The sequence below is a fragment of the Calypte anna genome, chromosome 2 (genome assembly GCF_003957555.1).
Source record: "Calypte anna isolate BGI_N300 chromosome 2, bCalAnn1_v1.p, whole genome shotgun sequence".
Lineage (NCBI taxonomy): Eukaryota > Metazoa > Chordata > Aves > Apodiformes > Trochilidae > Calypte > Calypte anna.
The window spans coordinates 5657879-5675480 of NC_044245.1; the positions used below are offsets into that span (position 1 = coordinate 5657879).

General features: G+C 40.7%; 1 protein-coding gene across 1 annotated transcript in view; it reads left to right on the plus strand.

The window, feature by feature from the left end:
* Positions 1-17602, plus strand: part of OXSR1 (oxidative stress responsive kinase 1) — an 84798-nt gene that overhangs the window by 54884 nt on the left and 12312 nt on the right. Inside the window, exons 6-11 of the mRNA XM_030446080.1 lie at positions 7234-7343; positions 10745-10846; positions 12645-12778; positions 14847-14895; positions 17192-17257; positions 17400-17522. Of these exons, the coding sequence (XP_030301940.1) occupies positions 7234-7343; positions 10745-10846; positions 12645-12778; positions 14847-14895; positions 17192-17257; positions 17400-17522 (584 nt within the window). The remainder of the gene's footprint in view (positions 1-7233; positions 7344-10744; positions 10847-12644; positions 12779-14846; positions 14896-17191; positions 17258-17399; positions 17523-17602) is intronic.

Consider the following 17602-nt stretch of genomic DNA (forward strand, 5'->3'; position numbering starts at 1 on the left):
GTGTGCATGTTCCCCTGGGCTGAACTGTTTAGATGTGCAACATGGAAATGATGAAAATAATCTCTGCAAAGCCTTTGAAAGCAAAATTGCAAGATGTGCAAAGTTCTCTCCTTACAAGTTCTTTCTTCAAAAGGAATAACTCTAACTTTTCCTGAGGCACAGCAGAGCAACTGAGCTCAACCAGGGTCAGTAAGTTCAGTGCAGTGGCAGGAAGCTCATTTCTGTGAAGGCAGCTGATGACTTGAAAGAAACAAAAATAAATGAATGACTGAATACTAGAGAAGAGCCTGACCTGGTCATACCATGAGATTTTGTTTCTGTGGGAATTTCTGACACTTAAGCTTCCTTTCCTCCTGAGCCAGGATGAAATAAAATTTCTTGTGAGTATTTTGAGGAGGAAAAAATGCTGGAAACAAACAATCCCAATAAAGTGAGGTTTGTTTCAATGAGATCAAAGCATTTGCCATTGACAATAGTATTAATGCATATTATGAATAATTCTGTTGATCACAGAATGCTTCAGTTACCAACTGGATGACATCACTACGTTCCCATGAAACAAACGTGTTTAGGTTTCACTGGAAAGTTATAACACAAGGAAAAAAAAGAGAAGATTGATCAACTGTGGAATGATGCCTGAGGGTCAGAGTGAATGGGGCACCTCCCTTGAAGGAGCTGGTTTGGTGTATGTAAAAAATGCAAATAATGTAGCAGGAAGGAATGGCTTCAATTCTTCTCTAATGACTCCTTTGCCTTTTGCCATGCCTCTATCAAAACTGCCTGTGCACAGTTGCTAAGAAGGTCTTACTCAGTGTTTGACTTTTCCAACCTTCTGTTCCTGTGTGTTTCCTACTGCTTGACACAGTTCATGTTTCTTGTCTCAGAAGAAATGTAAATCTTAAATGTAGCTGTAAGGAATGTAAATCTCAAACTGGAAATCCTTCGAGGATAAAACCAAAGCTGCTTTCAAGGTTAGGAAAAAAAAAACAACCCTCTGGTAGAGGAAACCCCACTGCCAGGCTGTACTTCCAGAGCATGGCAATGAATTACTTGGGAAATTCTCACTGTATAGAATTCATGGCAGTGATTTTGCTACAGTTCTAACCAGTGAAAACTAAAGGCTCAGTCATTAATTTGGGATGTGGAGCTCTGGACAGAAAAAGTAACTTGATGAAGGGCAGTCCAGTATTCTCAGATTCTTTTTGTAACTCTGAATTGCTGGCTGCACATTGGATGTGAAAGCTGCTGTGGGAGCTGAGATGGACACTGGCAAAGCAAAGGAGGAGACATCTATGAGCTCAGAGGGGGATTCCTGGAAACAGGACCTTTAAAAATCCCTCTAATGGCCCAGCTTCAGACTCCTCCCCTGGTCCTGGGACTTGGTATTTTTACTCATGGCTCTGTTTTTAACCATGTAGCTCTGATTGCTTTCAGAACATTCATCCACTCGAGGCATAAAATACCCTTTATCAGATCCAGCTCACCACTGAGACCTTAACTGAAGCTGTTTGCTTCTATCTGAATTTCCACCCCCTTTTTCCCCCAAAGGGTACTGGCTTGTGCTCGTGGCTTGGCACCAAATTTTTGGAGCCTGTTACGATTCAGGGAGTATTGCTTTCTCAGTTTGAAGTGTTTTTCCTGCACACTGAATTAATTTATCTTCTGGAGAGAGCATGACTCTTTCTCAGATACCATTGTTCTGGGCTGTGCTGACGGTGGTTGCAATGTAAATTGAGATAGCTGTGTTCTTTTGTATTCCAGCCTCTCCATGGCAATTATTGTATTTTTTTGTTTAATCAGAGCATAAAACCTCTTTGCCCTGGCATTTATTGGCTCCCTGGAGTCTAAAAGCTGCATGGGTAAAAACACTCTTTGTCAACATAAACTGCATCAACACTAATAATGCTGCATAAACCAGGAGAGTTCTCACAGTAAGCAAGGCTTAAGAGTCTTCATTTTATTTAACTGTGCAGGCCCTGTAAGTTACTGTGAAATGAAGTGAGAATCTTGATAGACTAGGAAGGGATGGAAGAGGTTGAAGGAAACTCTCCCAGTGTGCACCAGACTCTTTCTGTATGAACCATGCTCCAGCCATGGGATGATTTTAGCATCCTTCTGAGACTGGGTGCAGACCAAATCTTCCCCCCCTGATTTTATCCACTGGGATATCAAATAATGCTGTTGCTCACCCTTCTGTGGTTGAATGTGAAGAAGCAAGGGTCTAACTGAGGGCTGAACACGTCCTTCCATGTGTGGGGTTTTTCTGTTGTAGGGATAATAATGTGATATCTTGAGGTTTTAGAACAGTTGGAATTATTAACGTGTACTCTGAGGCTGCCATGTCCTGGGCAGGCTGCTTTGCCAAGAGGTTGAAGTAGATTGAGATTTCACCAAGTTGTTGAGGACTTGCTAATTGATACTGGGCAAATTGCCTAACCCCCTCTGGCTTTATCTATTTATAAAACGGGGATAGTTAAGGCCAGGCAAAACTTGTGTAACTGAATTTGTGTAACTTTCCACAAATCCATGCCAGCTTGTCACCGGTTCACTGTGTTCCTGACTGCTCTTAATTCATTGTACTAAAATAGAGCTCTGCATAAACATCCAGCTATGATGCAGGCAGTGTCATTCCCCCACTTTCCCTTAGGAAACCAACTTTGGGAGATTAAATGGCTTTAACAACGGGCAAGAATAAGTTGCTTTAGCTTGAGGAAGAGAGTGCCAGTTGCAGGGCTGAGTTGAGCAGATGGTGTTGTATCACAGCTGAGCCTTTTCTCCCTTTCAAAAAAGGGGCAAAAGTATTTTTCTTTGTGGTTGGTGGAGTTTTGGTGCTTCCTTTGCAGCAGCATGATGAAAATCAACTTACTGTGTTGCTTGTAATATCAGTGTTTCCTAAAGAGCTGTTGTACTGTTGGGTTGTTGGAACCACTTGTGAACTTCTCCAAGGGCAGTGGCTTCACCCAGCCTGGGCTTTGCCATCCTTAAGTTCCTTTGTGCAGTCTCAGCACATTTTTATTCATGCTGCTGGGGCTCGGTTTTAGATGTGATCTTTGTTTATTCAGCAGAGGGATTTTGTACATATTTTGTGTCTTGACTTTATAGAAAAAAGGCTAAATTTGTGATTTAAAAAAGCTGCTCTTCTGCATGTCAATTGGTTAGCAATATACATGAGTGTAGAGATCTACCTTTCCAAATGAGGATTTGGGAGAACAAGTGTGTCTTTATTATTCCAAAAGCACTGTATACAATCTTAAAAATGAAAAGTTTTTGAATATTGTTCTTCAATCATCTTCCTTTTCACTGGTGTCTTACCACTCACTGTGTTCTCAGCACAAAATTGCTATGTTCCACTGTCTTCCTCCTCTTCCTTCCAGACTTCATTCATTTGCAGTACTCTAAAAGCTGTAAGGTTTGCAGAAAAACACTAAGTACAACTGTAGATATTTTCTGATGGTGTGTGACTGAATAAGAAGGAAAGTGACCAGTGAAAAAAACACTTTGTGCTGTCTTCTGAAATATCTTATTTTTGCTTCAGGAGGGATAATATCTCAGCTATCCAAGTTTAAAAACAGCTCTGAGTGGTCTGAGGTCAAGATTGGTTTATTCTGTTATTCTACCCACTAAAGTTGGGAATGGCTTTAGGGTCTGGTCCAAATTCTGTAGAAGTCTTAAGGCTTCAGTCAGTAGGTTCTGGTCCTGCATCTTAATTGGTGCACAGTCCTTTTCCTCCTCTACCTACCTTACATTTTAGGCTTTTTAGGATTAAGGTAATATTACAGGATGAGATGGCCCAGGAGAGGTGATTTTGAAGAGCTGAAGGTTTGGATAATACAAAATTTTATGGTACTGTAGAAATGTATCTTCCTGAGCTAAACAGCAGCAATTGATTTGATCCTGCCACAGCTTTCTTGTGTTGGTGTTGCTTGGGCAGTCTCTTTTTTGTGCAATTTAGAATAATCAAAGGAGGTTTTCCTATCAGCTTTTGCCTTTCATGAGTGGCCAGAATAGTTTCCAAGTTAGACAACTTGGATACCTTAATAGCACCAATTGTTACCCAGTACCATGGTTTTTCAAACACCAGCCTGCAACTTCATTGCCAGTGTGGAGTGTTCTCTTGGGTAAGTGGTTTGCAACACAAGGTGTTTGTACTGGAAAAGACAAAATTGTCTGTTTTCTACAGAGCCTGCATCAGCAGAATTGTCATTTCCATTCTGGATTGGTTTTGCTGTGATGGGGGTCTTCAGATCTTTTTGGTTTTAAAGAAGTCTTTGGTTTATATTAGTGAAACAGATACAGCAGAGAAATCTCTTCTATATTGCTTCAGAAAAAATGATTAAAAATGATCCTACCACCCGCATCCAGACATGCTGGAGGCTTCACCTGCTAGCAAACTGCTGGGAATCTGCAGTTCCTGGGCTCCTTTAGGATATCTGGCAGTGGTTGGATTCCCAGCAGTGGTGGTTACTGGTATTGCAGGACAGGTCCCAATTCCTCCTTCCAGGTACCACCACAGAGAGCCAATGCGGAGTGCAAACTGCCAGAGAAAAGAACAAACATGAACACTTCTGAACTATTTTGCCTCTTGGATTTCATTACTTTCTCTATACTCTAGAATTTGCTTTATCTGCAAGAACCTAGTTCTGGTTTAGCCTTTCTGAAGGGAGTTTACAGTGGCAGAGAGAATGAGAGATGCAGGTTGTACCAACTGCTCAGAAGTAAGAATTGAACACTGATTTGTAGTTAGGATTTTATTTTATAGTTCTAAGAACTATCAGGGACTTGGATGAAATTAGTAAGATGGCACTTGAGAAGATGGTTTTGAGAGTAGCAAAGAGGTTCTGCCTGTTTTACCCCACTGGAAATGAGGGGAAATAGATTGGGAAAACATTGAATAAATCAACCATTTAGCAGAATACAATTTAATTCCATTTAAGCTTTCTGCCAACCTCAGATGGCTGACACAGGAGCACAGTTTCCAGCTGGAATTTATTAAACCCATGTTTGATGTGAAATGTGGTGAATGCTGTGTGCACTTTGTAAAGGGCTTGTGTTTTTACTGCTGGAATGCTTTTGCTTTGAATGGCATTTCCTTTACCCTCAAAATGACTGCATGGAAACTTGAGGTAAGATAATATACACAAGTTCAAATACAGCACATCACAATGATATGCGTATGGCACTTGGACAAGTTTTTATTAGTATTATCTTTTTTAAAAAAGAACTTTTAATTGTCCTTGTCTTTAGAACAATAGATCTTGTGAGACTTCCCATAATGAGGGGGAAAGTGCAAGTAATTTTACTCTGAACTTTTTAGGAAGCTCGTGCAGTTTTCCGAGAACAGCAGAGATGCTGAGGGCACACGTGGATGATCTCAAAGCAAAATCAAGATTGCAAAAAGTGGGTTTCCAGAAAAATACAAATGTCAGTGCTGACAAGGGGTAGTGATCCATCACGATGTGCTAAAACTTCAAGGCTAGCAGTTAGAGATCCCTCCAAACATAGGGAAGAGAGGAGGACAGTGCATCTGGAAGAAGCTGAACCCTAATGATAGTCATTTACTTGTGTTTGTGTCAGCCCTGTGATTTCTGTGCAATTTTCTTTTAATGTCAACTTCGTTCTCCATCTCTAGTATTTTAGTGAACACTAAGTTCCTCTCCTTGTATGACTCCAACCTAAGTGAGCTGGAAGTTTTCAGCATCTTTTTCTCTTGGGTGGTAATTTCAGTGGTGTTTCTCTAACATTGGAAGCCCGGTGAGAAGGGGCTGATTGCTGGTGCAGAGGGAAGCTTGGCACTGACCTCAAGTAGATGCCATTGCTTGCAAGCTGAGAAGAGGAACCTTTTGTTGCCATCACTTCCTCAGTTAGGACAACATCCTTAAGTCATGGAATAACTCCATGGCTCCTCTGAGTAAAAGTCTCTGAGTAACATTTTACATTTAACTGTGTCAGGCATCTGAGTTTTGAGAGGTTTCAACCCATTTGTGGTCAGTAATGTTCCAGTTTTATGTGAAATAACCCTTGGATTTCAGACTTTACCTTGAAACCTGTCATCAGGCAAAACATCATAAAAGATTTTGATTACTTGTACTGTATTTACAAAAAAAAAAAAAGGAAGCAGCAGATAAAATTGAATTATGGAGAATGAGGCATTCCAAGCCTATAATTCTGCAGCACATAACCAGTGTAATTTAGAGGAAATTGGTAAGAAATACTTGTGCAGTTTTGTGTTTACAGCTTCCCTGTCACCTGATTTATTTTACTTTTCCCCCAGGAAGCTCTGCCATCCTCTCCTGAAACACTTGGTTGCCAAACCTTTTGTGGTGCTCTTCTCTGAACAAACATACTGTATCTCATTGCTGTCCCCATACCCTGCTGCTGTTTTCCACAGATCCTGTTTTCTTTGTGATTAAGTGCCTAAAACATCCCTGTTACCTTTGAAAACAGTTTTTTTGAAGAAGAATGATACACTTTAAGTAATACAATTAACCAGCAAGTGCGTGGGGCATCCTTGAGCATCCTTCAGCTTGTGGAAGATGCTTCAGGTGGGGGTAACAGTGGGTGAATACCTGCCAGGATGGTCAGGCTGGTTAGCAGCACATGCTGCTCAATTTAGTAATGTGCTGCATCCTCAGGAACTGATCCAAGTTCCTGTTAAAGCACTGGGATCTCAACGATGGAAGAATTACCAAGCAAAGCTTTTATTCTGAGAATAAACCATTCAGAATTAAATGGCTGGGACCTCCAATCTGCAGGATGCATGTTATGAAGTGGAGTGATTTTTTTCTTTTTTTTTTTATGTACCTGACTTCACTGCAGTAAATATTAACCAGCTGCTCACTGAAGTTCAGTTATTACTTGTTATGCATGCATACAAATGTAAATAAAGCCCTGGCTGTCAGAGGCAGGTTTGTACACTAGCAGGTCTGCTGGGGGAGTACAAGCAGGCTGTAATGTGACCAGTGGGCTGTAATGGAAAGTGGAATTTTCCTCTCTGCCAGGCAGGACTGAAAGCTCTGCTGTCTCCAGTAATTGAATGGAGGACTGCAGACCATTCGTGTACCAGCACACTTAGCTAACTGTTGGTCATTCTTTGTTTATTAGGAAACTCCTCATGCATAACTATGTGATCTAGGACTTAATTGATGGCTGGGAATATGAAGGGAAAGAGGGGGCAACCCCTTCATTTGGCTCAGGATGTGTTCTTAATAAAATCTGCTTTTGTTTTCTTTTCAGACTTCGGTGTTAGCGCATTTCTGGCCACTGGTGGTGACATTACCAGGAATAAAGTCAGGAAAACTTTTGTGGGCACACCTTGCTGGATGGCACCAGAAGTTATGGAACAGGTGATTTGTTTTTCTGAGTAACCTTTTAGCTGATCTGTGCTTGGAAATCCCTGTTGTCAGCAATGGCTTTATTTACTTCAAACTCAGGTGGCATTTACCATCCTCTGTAAGGCTTTTTTAAAACCACTGGGTTTTCTTTTATTTGCCCATTGCAGCCAGGCTTGTACTGGGGAGTATTAAGTGTTCAGTAGGTTTTTGGTCTGTTGCTTCTCATCAGGTAAGGATGAGACAGCTCAACTGTTGCATAAAGAAGATTAACTTGCCCATCCCTCTTGCCTAAATATGAGGTAGAATATAAATAGCTTCACCTGTGGTAAATGCACACATACACAGCTCAATACTGTGCTCTTCTGTGTTTGCAGATATGAGAATTTGGGGTAGCTGCTTGCAACATGTCAGAGAGGGATATTATTGCAGTAAAATAACATGTAGTTGACTTTATTCAGCTTTTTAGTTTCTCTTGGCTTCTTGTGAGTATCTAGTTTGTAAATACTGAGGAATGCTTGCCTCTCCACCTTCCTCTGCTCTTTAGGCTAGCTAAAAGATCCCACACCTTTTCCTATTGGCTGGAGATAGTGATCACTTTTTGTCCTCCCCTATTTCTAAACTAAACTATAGAAGCTTTTTCTGTCTGACGTCTAATGAAGGCCACTTTGTTTATTGTAAAATATCACTGCACATTTCTGAGCAAGATCCATGAATAAAATTATGCCACAATCCTGACAGGGCATTTGTAGTAACTGTCTGTTGCAGTGATATTCAGTGCCCTAAGCATGCTGAGAATTATCCCCTTTAAAAACAGTTCAGCAGAGGGCTGGAATCAGGGTTTGAGTTTGGACCAGTGGAGGTAACAGCAAGAAGAGATACAACTGACTATAAGTTGATTTTTTTTCTGTTTTTCCTTGTAAAAAAACCCCCAAAACCTGAAGCAAAAATGTTGTTAAAAATTTAATAAAGTAAATCCACCTGGTTGCTTTTCTCCTTGTTCACAACAAAATATTTTGAAGCTTAGGAGGAACCTGAACAAGACACCTCATATTTATATAAAATGAAATGCAGCTAAAACAGTGGTAGAACATAAATGCATTTTTTTTCATGTATCTAAAGCTTACTGAAGCAACTCCAAAAATTACCTCAACCCTTCAAGTTGCTATTGATGAAAGGTTTTTGGAATGTTTAGCCTTTTCAGTGGCTCCCCATGGTGGCATTGAGGGGCCAGTGCATTACAGCCCTCCTGCAGCCCCAGGGTGTGAGTCTGGCACTGAAGGGTACAAGACATCCTGGGTTAGGAGGAGTCTTTGCAAATTTGCTTCTGAACTGCTTCACTGACATATATGTGGGATTTTTATTATTTTTTTTAATGTTGATTTAAAAATAGAGCAGTCAGTGTTTCCAAAACCAGATCAAAGCTGTCCCTTGCCTTTCTGTACCTTGTGCCCTGTCCTGGTGCACAGGACCTCATGGTGCTGCTCCTGGTTTATTGCAGGGGACAGTGCAGTCCATGGGGGAAAAAAAGAGCTTAAAGAGAGCCCTAAAAAGGACAAATAAAACTTTTTGTGGCCAAGAGTGGATTCTTGATGCAAGAGCTGTGTTTCCAAAGGAGGCAGATTTTCTAAGGAGTATTAATACTTCCATGAAGGCTCTGCAGTCTAGCTTCTTGCAAACATGAGGTGGTAAGGAGGTATTTTAGATGCTGCTGTGAACATCTTTTTTAATATCTGTTTGTATCATTGTGCTGCCTTCCAGCAGGTGTCACTCTGAGCCACTATATGCAACCCAGGAAAAGAGGAGGAAGGGGGTTGCTGTATGTTATAACACCTCTGAGATGTAGATATTATCAACCCAATTGCATGTGGTTTGATTCAGCATCATCAAGTTCCTTCAGCATGCTAATACATGGTAGCCTGGCACTGTCCTTAAATTTACCTTCAATTGACAGATTTATGGCAAAAAAAAAAAAAATTGAGGAAAATAGATGTTGCTGTAAGCTATCTGCAAGGGTGGTAACTTATTGGAGAAGTCAAGAGGAACTGTTGTAGACAGCTTTGAACTTTATACCTTCGTTTGTATGCAGGTTTATAGGTTATAATTACTAAAAACCCTCCACTAATCAGATAAAATCGTGGTGGGGAATGGAGACTTGTACAGTTAATAGATGTGCTGCAGGACTTAATTGAAAGATAAAGCTAAGAAACATCCCAGTTATTCTCAAAACCTAAAAATAGTGTGAAGGGGGAGAAAAAAATACCCTTACAGCATATTTCTTCCTTCACTGTGTTCTTTTAAATTATTTTAGGTGTCTGTGTTTAGTTAAATGACTTGAAATCATGACTTCATTAAACTCTTCAAGGCTCTTCAACAAACCTTTCAGGGACATGAAAATGATGCTTACAGAGTTCAATAAATTAGTGCAAGGGAAACTCCTCTTGTTATAATTAATTTCAGTTTAACTATAATATTACATGAAAAATAGTCCAAGAGTTTTTTGTTTGCTTGCCAGAATTCAAGATAATCTTAAAGATAATTTGGGGAATGGTTTGGGCTTCATAACAATGAGCAATGAGGCTTTCTAAAGCTTGTTAGGTCAGATTTAGAATGTTAGCTGTCCTCTGAATCAATATTCATTTTTCCATAGTCTAGCTAGGGGAAATACAGAGCATTCTGAGCAGTAACACTTAGTTGCTGCTCTTGAAGTTAGTACATAGTGTCTCTCCCCTGCCGTGGAGAAAGCAAGTGCCAAAATATTACCTAATGATAATGAGGAAGTAACTGCTTTGGCACATGAAATATTTTTTCCTGTGCGTGAGAGGAAGCAATGCTATAAATTTTCCTGAACAAGTCTATGTTTAATGTCAAGTGCAGGAGCTACTATTAATTAGTGAAGGGAAATATTAGTCTGCTGACAGGAATGAGGGGCTTTGTACTGAGCTGGTGTGGACTGATTTCAGGGCTGAGCATGTTTGCACTCAGATTGATTAAGCAGTTGAGTGTGAGTGAGGCACATGTCCCAAGGGGCTAACAGTCCATCTACTGGCTCTGAGCATTTCATTATACTGTTGAATGGCTCTGTGTCTTTTTTTGCAGAAGACAGAGCCTGGGTTAACCCAGTGCCCCTTTGTGTTTCATGTATGAAGAGGTTTATGGTAAAGCAATGCTAGTTACACAGTCCACAAGTACAGTTTTCATCAGACTAGACTTCTAAAGCACCCTGTAGAAGGAATAAGGAGCTGGGGGGGAAGAGGAGGGAGAAAGTGTTCTTTCCATCTCTTTAACCAGAGTTGCTGGTGTTTCCAAAATTCAGGGGAAAGGAAGGAAAGGGTAAAAGGATGTGTAACAAGCGAAAGAGGGTTGTGGTGTAGGATTGCAAGAGGCACATGCTAACATTCTCTCCTATTTTTCAGGTCAGGGGATATGATTTCAAGGCAGACATCTGGAGTTTTGGGATCACTGCTATTGAACTGGCTACAGGGGCAGCTCCTTACCATAAATATCCCCCGATGAAGGTGAGCAGGTCTCAAGATACTTGTGCAAGATAAAGGATCGGTGTGTTCTCTGGGTGTTTCCAAGAATGTGGCCAGCATGTTTAGTTCAAGCTTGAACTTGTGGATCACAATGTTCTGGGATTTATCTGAAATCACCTTTTAAAAGCAAGCCACTTAAGCAGGATTATCTGAAGCAGCACATTTCTTATTTAGATCCTGAGTCTCACCAGAGTCACCATTCTTGAGGAAAAGTTCTGTGTGTTTTAATCCTGGAGACTCTGAAGGCAGCAGATGTTCTTAGGGCTCCCACCCCACAATTACAATGGCATTTGGGAACCCAGGAGCTCCTAAGGAATAAGAAAAGTCACATCCATGTATTGCTTTAAACACCAGGACTTGGCATTGGTTTAACTCTTGCAGAGCCAACTTAATTTTAAGATTGTGTCATCTCTGTGCAAGGACTGTTGAGTAGCTGAGTGGTTTAAAAATGCCATTAAAGTTTGTATCATATCAGAGCAGTGAGGGGTACAGGGAAATGTGTTGCTGATTTAGCTGATGCTGTTTCCATTGATGCTTCTTTCTATGCTGTGATTATTGGTAGCATTTTGTAGTAGCTTCTGCAAGTTCTACTTCTGTTAATTGGGTCTTGAGTGTGTGGGTTGTAGCTTTGAATACAAAGATTGCCTTTTAGGCATCATGTGTTGTCATACAGTAGGCAGAATTGAGGCTCCAGTTCTGTTAGATATGGATTCCAGTCATGCACTTTGCAAGAGAATTTCTGTGTTTTATTTATTGAATGTAACTGTATTTCACTGCAGATAAGTTTTGATACACAGCTAAATGCATTAAGTGACCCTCCAAGGAGAGGGGGAAAAAGGCAGGGAATTCTGTCATGGACTGTATAATCTCAGCTAGATTGATGGGCTCTTGCTGCCCTAAGCAGTATGGCTGCTGAAAGCTATTTAAATGTGCTATGTGCTGCTTCCTTTTCTAAAAATAGATGTTCATGTGTATGTAGGTGACAAGTGAAAATGGAAATGAGTAATTTTCTTCCTTTCCTTCAGAATAGGAGTGCTGTGAAGGAAATAATCAGTTTGGCTTGATAGGTACTTGTGTGAGAAATGTCTTCACTTACTGTATTTTTTTATGTTGCCTTTTTGCTTTTACATTAATTTCATTCCTAGCTAAGAAATACCTGCAGGGAGATCTAAACAGAGCCTTGGAATCAAATGCCTTGTACAGCTGCTCATCTCAGATGAGGAAGACTGGGAGAAGTTTTGCTATGCAGAACTTTAATGACACCACACAGGCCTGACAGCTCCTCCCAATCTTGTGTTTGTTTGGCTTGCAGGCTGCTCTGTGGGCCAGGAAAGAGGATGGGAAGCAGTGGTGTAAATAGTTGGGTATAAATTAGCCTGCCTCCCCAAGGAAAGGAGGTGGAAGTAATTCTCTCTAGATCCTGTTGTACAAGTCTTGAACCTCTCAGCTGGCAGAATTTACAGAGGGATAAAGGTGGTGAAAATAGTTGTTTCTACAAAGTTGGTCACTTTGGAAAGTAGAGGGAAAAGGAGACCCTGTAATTGCCTCTGTGGGGAAAAAGGTAGGTAAATTTTTGCTGTCTGGTAGGTGTGAGGAGACAGCCTAAATCATAAGTGGCTTCACTCTGAGCTCAGGTTATCCTCAGAGAGCCCCTGTCATGAAACAGTCCTTGTTGACTCAGATGCTTGATGAAAATGATTGCCTACAATAGTTTTCCCCAAGGTCTGTCTGTAACAAAGGCCAAGAAAAATCTCATTGCCAATAGACGTAATTCTTGCAGGTTTTAATGCTGACACTACAAAATGATCCCCCATCTTTGGAAACTGGTGTGCAAGATAAGGAGATGCTGAAGAAGTATGGGAAATCATTTAGGAAGATGATTTCATCGTGCCTACAAAAAGACCCCGAAAAAAGGTAAGAATGAAGTAAATAAAAAACCCCCCACACCCCTAAAACAAAACCACAAAACTCACTGTATTCTATACTTTTGAAGCCAGTATATTCTCTACCCCTCCAGCCTTTCAGTCACAATGAACACAGCAGTCTCCCTGTGTGGCAGCAAATTCTCTTGGCTGTCCTTATTTTTAAGGATAAATGTCTGGCAACATCTTCCATTTGAGTTAATGAGGGTGCATCCCAGTCCACTGCATGTGTAGTGCCATTCTTCCCCTTGCCACCTCCAGCAGGTGACTGCAGTTCATGTTTTGTTCCCAGTCAGAGCCCGCTCAGTGTTTATAAATCAGAAATTACACGTTGGGCAATACGTGTTTACTTGCAGAGCTTCATAAATAAACTTTAAAAAATTTGCCAGCGCAAAGAAAGCTTTCAGTGTAGTTTTGACTTGTTTAATTGCAAGCAATATTTGGGTTTGGGGGAGGAAATGAAAGGAAAAACAGTGTCAGTTTTTATCAATGTGTTTTCATGAATGCAGCTTGCGTAAGTGACCTGATGACACTTCCAGTCTTCCCTGTAACAGTGACTTGACTGCTCTGTGATGTTAGAAACACAACCAAAGGGGTTGTACATATGCTGTGGTTTTCCCAGGGTAACATTTTATCATTGTGCTATGGCATCCTTCAAAGCTGCAGGAGGGTCCAGCTGTCTATGGCACTGTTTAAAAGCCACAGCCTGTCACACAGGATAGCTCAGATGTATTTCTGTGGAGGAAAGTCAGTCTTTGCCAGGCTGTGAAGCTGTTTAAAGGAGTGTTCATCCTGCTTTAAAAACAATGTTCCTTAAAATTCAAAGGTAAAGAAACCATCATTCCCACAGATCAGTTTTTATACCTCTTTGTTTTCTTTTTTTCCCCCCTCACTTAAAGCAAACTAATTCTGGAAAGGAAAAAGTCCCTTCATAAAATGATAATGAAGACATTTTTCAGTTCCCTCTTGTGACAGATCCAAGAACAAAGGCTTCTCACGCATTGTGAGATTGGATCTCTCCCTCCTAACAAGCTTTACACTTGACATACCTAATGAATCCAGTGGAGTGCTTGATAAATGCTGATAGCAGGGGTTTTTTTCCCAGCATAATGTTTTTTTTCCTCCTTTCTAAAGAGCATATCCTATCCCTGCAGGTTAGAATGTGTGCTGATCAGAATTAAACCAAATCACATCCCTTCTGTTTTCCCAAGCACCACTAACAGCCACTGGCATCATCCTCACTGGGGGAGCAGGAGGTCAGCCCATAAAAAGCAACTAGAAGAATCAGATACATTAGGCATATTCTATGGGTTCTTAAAGAGAAGAATTTTGTGCAATTGCTTTTTAATTATTTTTTATTTTAGTAGGGTTTTTTTTGGTCTGAATTGAAATCAACCCTGTGATTTGCCTTTGCAAGTCACTAATTAAACTCTGTTACTATTTAAGCACAATTTGCAGAGTGGGAAATGCTGTGAGCTGGCACTTTCTCATATAGGCCTGAATCTTTAGAAAGCTCCTAAATTGACCAAGGGTTCTTACTTTCCAGTATTTAACATCAAGTTTCAATTAAAAGTGAAAAATAATTCATTCTCATTCCTTTTCTATTAAACAAGGGTAAATTGTCCCACCTGTGTTTAATAGAACTACTTACAAATCATGTATTTCTGTAATAACTTTGTTACTTGCACGTGGCAAGTACTGCACTCCCGCTGTAAGTGATGATTCTTCATTTCAGTTTTGAATAAAATTGTTTCTGTAACCCTATCAAGCTGTCTCTAAGACTCAAGTTCAGTGTCAAAATTGGAGCAACTTTTCCCCTCCACCCCCAATATATTCACTGCTTTTGAACAGAATGAGCATGGATCAGAATACATGGAGTGGTTAAAAGATTGCTGGTGTAAAATTTACTTGGAATACATTGACTGATTTTTAGGAGAACTGTGCAGAAGTTGGTGCCCTTATGAGATACCATATCCCAACAAGCTGCAGCAACCTGGAAGCCTGTTGTGTTGAAAGGGAGCATTTATAATTGTCTTTTCTACATCTGTTTTTATTGACAGACCAACAGCTGCAGAACTTTTAAGACACAAATTTTTCACGAAAGCAAAGGTAAGAAAAGACTTCCTAAAATTTATCTGTGCAGAGGCTGTGGAGGGGACTTTTCAGAGGTATGATAGGGTATGGTGACAGCTTTATTGGCATGAGTGTGGGCTGTTCCACTTAGCACCAGCATAGCTGAGCAAGTTGAACTGTGAGCAACCAGAATTAAACCCTTCTTTGGTACCTCCTTGTGTATGCTGCTAGTAAGAGGAATTATCTATAAATTTGTGAGCATTTAAATGTCTTTTCAGTGGCTTTTGGGGTTCTTTTTCTTCTCTGTAATGTAGCCATTCTGGCTGCCTGTCCAACCATAAAGGTCTCTGTCAGTAAATGCAACTGAAATACATATATTTTCATAAATATGAAATATATTTTCATAAACTCTAATCAAATTTCATTTCATAAACTCTAATCAATCTATAGGCAAAGCAGTGAATGAGGCCCACTGTGCAGAGAGCTGCTTCAAACTATTTCACCCTGTGTTGCTATATGGAAAGTGAAATTCTCTGATATAAAAGAGAAGGAAATTCCCATTTTTAACCTTGAAATGAACTGCCAGTGAGCATTTATATAATTACTGCCTGGAGATCAGTGCATATGCAAGGTTGTACTGAGGGAGACAGAAACACAGGGGAGAATCTGTATTCCCATGGGAATGAGGAAACCTTTTCTCTTTATTTTTCTGTGGTGTGTTTGTGATCCCAATACATGGGTTTTATAGCAGAACACAGATTAAACTGTCAAAAGATACCTGATACCTGGGATGACACAGCAGGATCAACTAATCAGAGTAGTTTTCAGCTTCTGGATTAAGCTGCTTAAATGAAGGTGGCCACATCTGGGTGTCTGTACAGGACTTGGATGTCCTGTTAATGCTGACAGATATCTAAGAAATGCAACAGGAAGTAGAGAGTGATCCAATTTATGAAATGTAGGAATTAGCTTTAGGGCAAGTTTAATTGAGGCCTGGACTCTTGCTGGTATTAACTGGGGTTTCCTTCTCTATAATGGGGTTTTAGACAGCTGAATATTCTTTATCTGTACACTGGATGCACCCTTGGTGTCCAGAGTGACAAGATGGTTTACACATTGCTGACCTTTCTCTGCTTGGTTATGCGAGTTCTGGTTCATGCCATACTTCATTGTCTGTTAAATCTTCTTCAAGCTTTCATTAAGCTGCTGCAGAGTAACATATTAGCATATGTGGTGATAGAAAATTAACATTGTTGTAAATGAGGCAATGCTTAAAGCTGCACCCAAAGTGAAAATGTGTGCCAGTTAACACTTGGTGTTAAATTACTTTCATGCCTCAGCCCCTGCCAAGCTGACAGCTGTGTCTTGAGGACAGAAGAGTCCAACTTCTATACATCCAGAGTGAACCATATGTTTAAATACAGCCTATGTTATGTAAAATATGTTTTGACAATGCTGAGGACTCACTTATCAGGAAGTTACACAGTGTCACTTGAGGCTCTCTGTCCTTTGGGCAAGAAACCATCACGGGGGGAGATCTGGGAGCACTTCATGGGCTACCCAGCCCCACTGATGTGGTGTGGAATACCCAGCTAGATCCCAGTGCTAATGCCAGGGTCCTTGCTTCTCCTGCAGCAAGCACTTTGGCTCCGTAGTTCAGCAGTTGGAAGGTGGTACACTCAGGAACCCTGACTTTAGCCAGTCTGGAGCACCTTGCCAAAGAGGAAATTTAATACAATAAAATGTCACAGCAGTTTCCCAGAATTTTAAGTTCTGATCACCGCGTTTGCTTCCTCTTTAAACTTCACAGGCTGGACGTTTTTCCAGCCACTCCTGTTGCCCCAATTCCTCTGTCTCTTTACTCCAGCATAAAGAGGTTCCTGCATCCCAGCCTGCCTGACATCTGAGGTTTGCCTTTGGCAGTTGGCCAGGCATAAATTTAGGAGCAAGATAAAGCACAGTGGCTGGATCCAGGTGGTGTGGTATCTGTGGATGGAAGAATTCCAAGTGTCTCAGCAGGGTATCAGATGCTGTGATATAATAAGTGGTTTCCCTAGTAAATCAGACAGAATAGTGTACAACTCCTTGACTGTTAATTCCCTATCACTTTGCACAGGGCAAGTGCCACCACTAACTGAGAAGTTACTCAGGATGAAACATTGTGTACTGTGTTCCACAGGAAGAAAGGTGTTGGTGTCTTTGGGGGAATGGGGATGAAACCTATAAAACACCTTCTACTGGAAGCTGCTTAACAGGTTTTTTTATTAGATACACTGAAAGGATCAAAGGATGCTTTCATCAATACAAATGTTTGGTATTTTTTCTTTTGCAGAATAAAGAATTTTTGCAAGAGAAGATGTTGCAGAGAGCACCAACAATCACTGAAAGATCCAAAAAGGTACTGAAAACCTCCTGAGCTCTTGCTCTTACAGTCCTACTGGCTTTAAGATGTTATTGTGCTATTTCTACTAACAAAACAAAAGATGAACTCCAGAAACTGTCTTCTTGAAGTGTCTGTTTTCTGTCTTTGTGCTGAGCAGGTCCGAAGAGTCCCAGGTTCCAGTGGACGTCTTCACAAGACTGAAGATGGTGGCTGGGAATGGAGTGATGATGAACTAGATGAAGAAAGTGAGGAAGGCAGAGCAGCAATTTCACAGCTCAGGGTGGGTCCTCAAATTCTGACAGCCCTACTGTCTCTGTTTTGTTCACTCACTGTGGTACATCTGAATCATCCTGGGAAGCA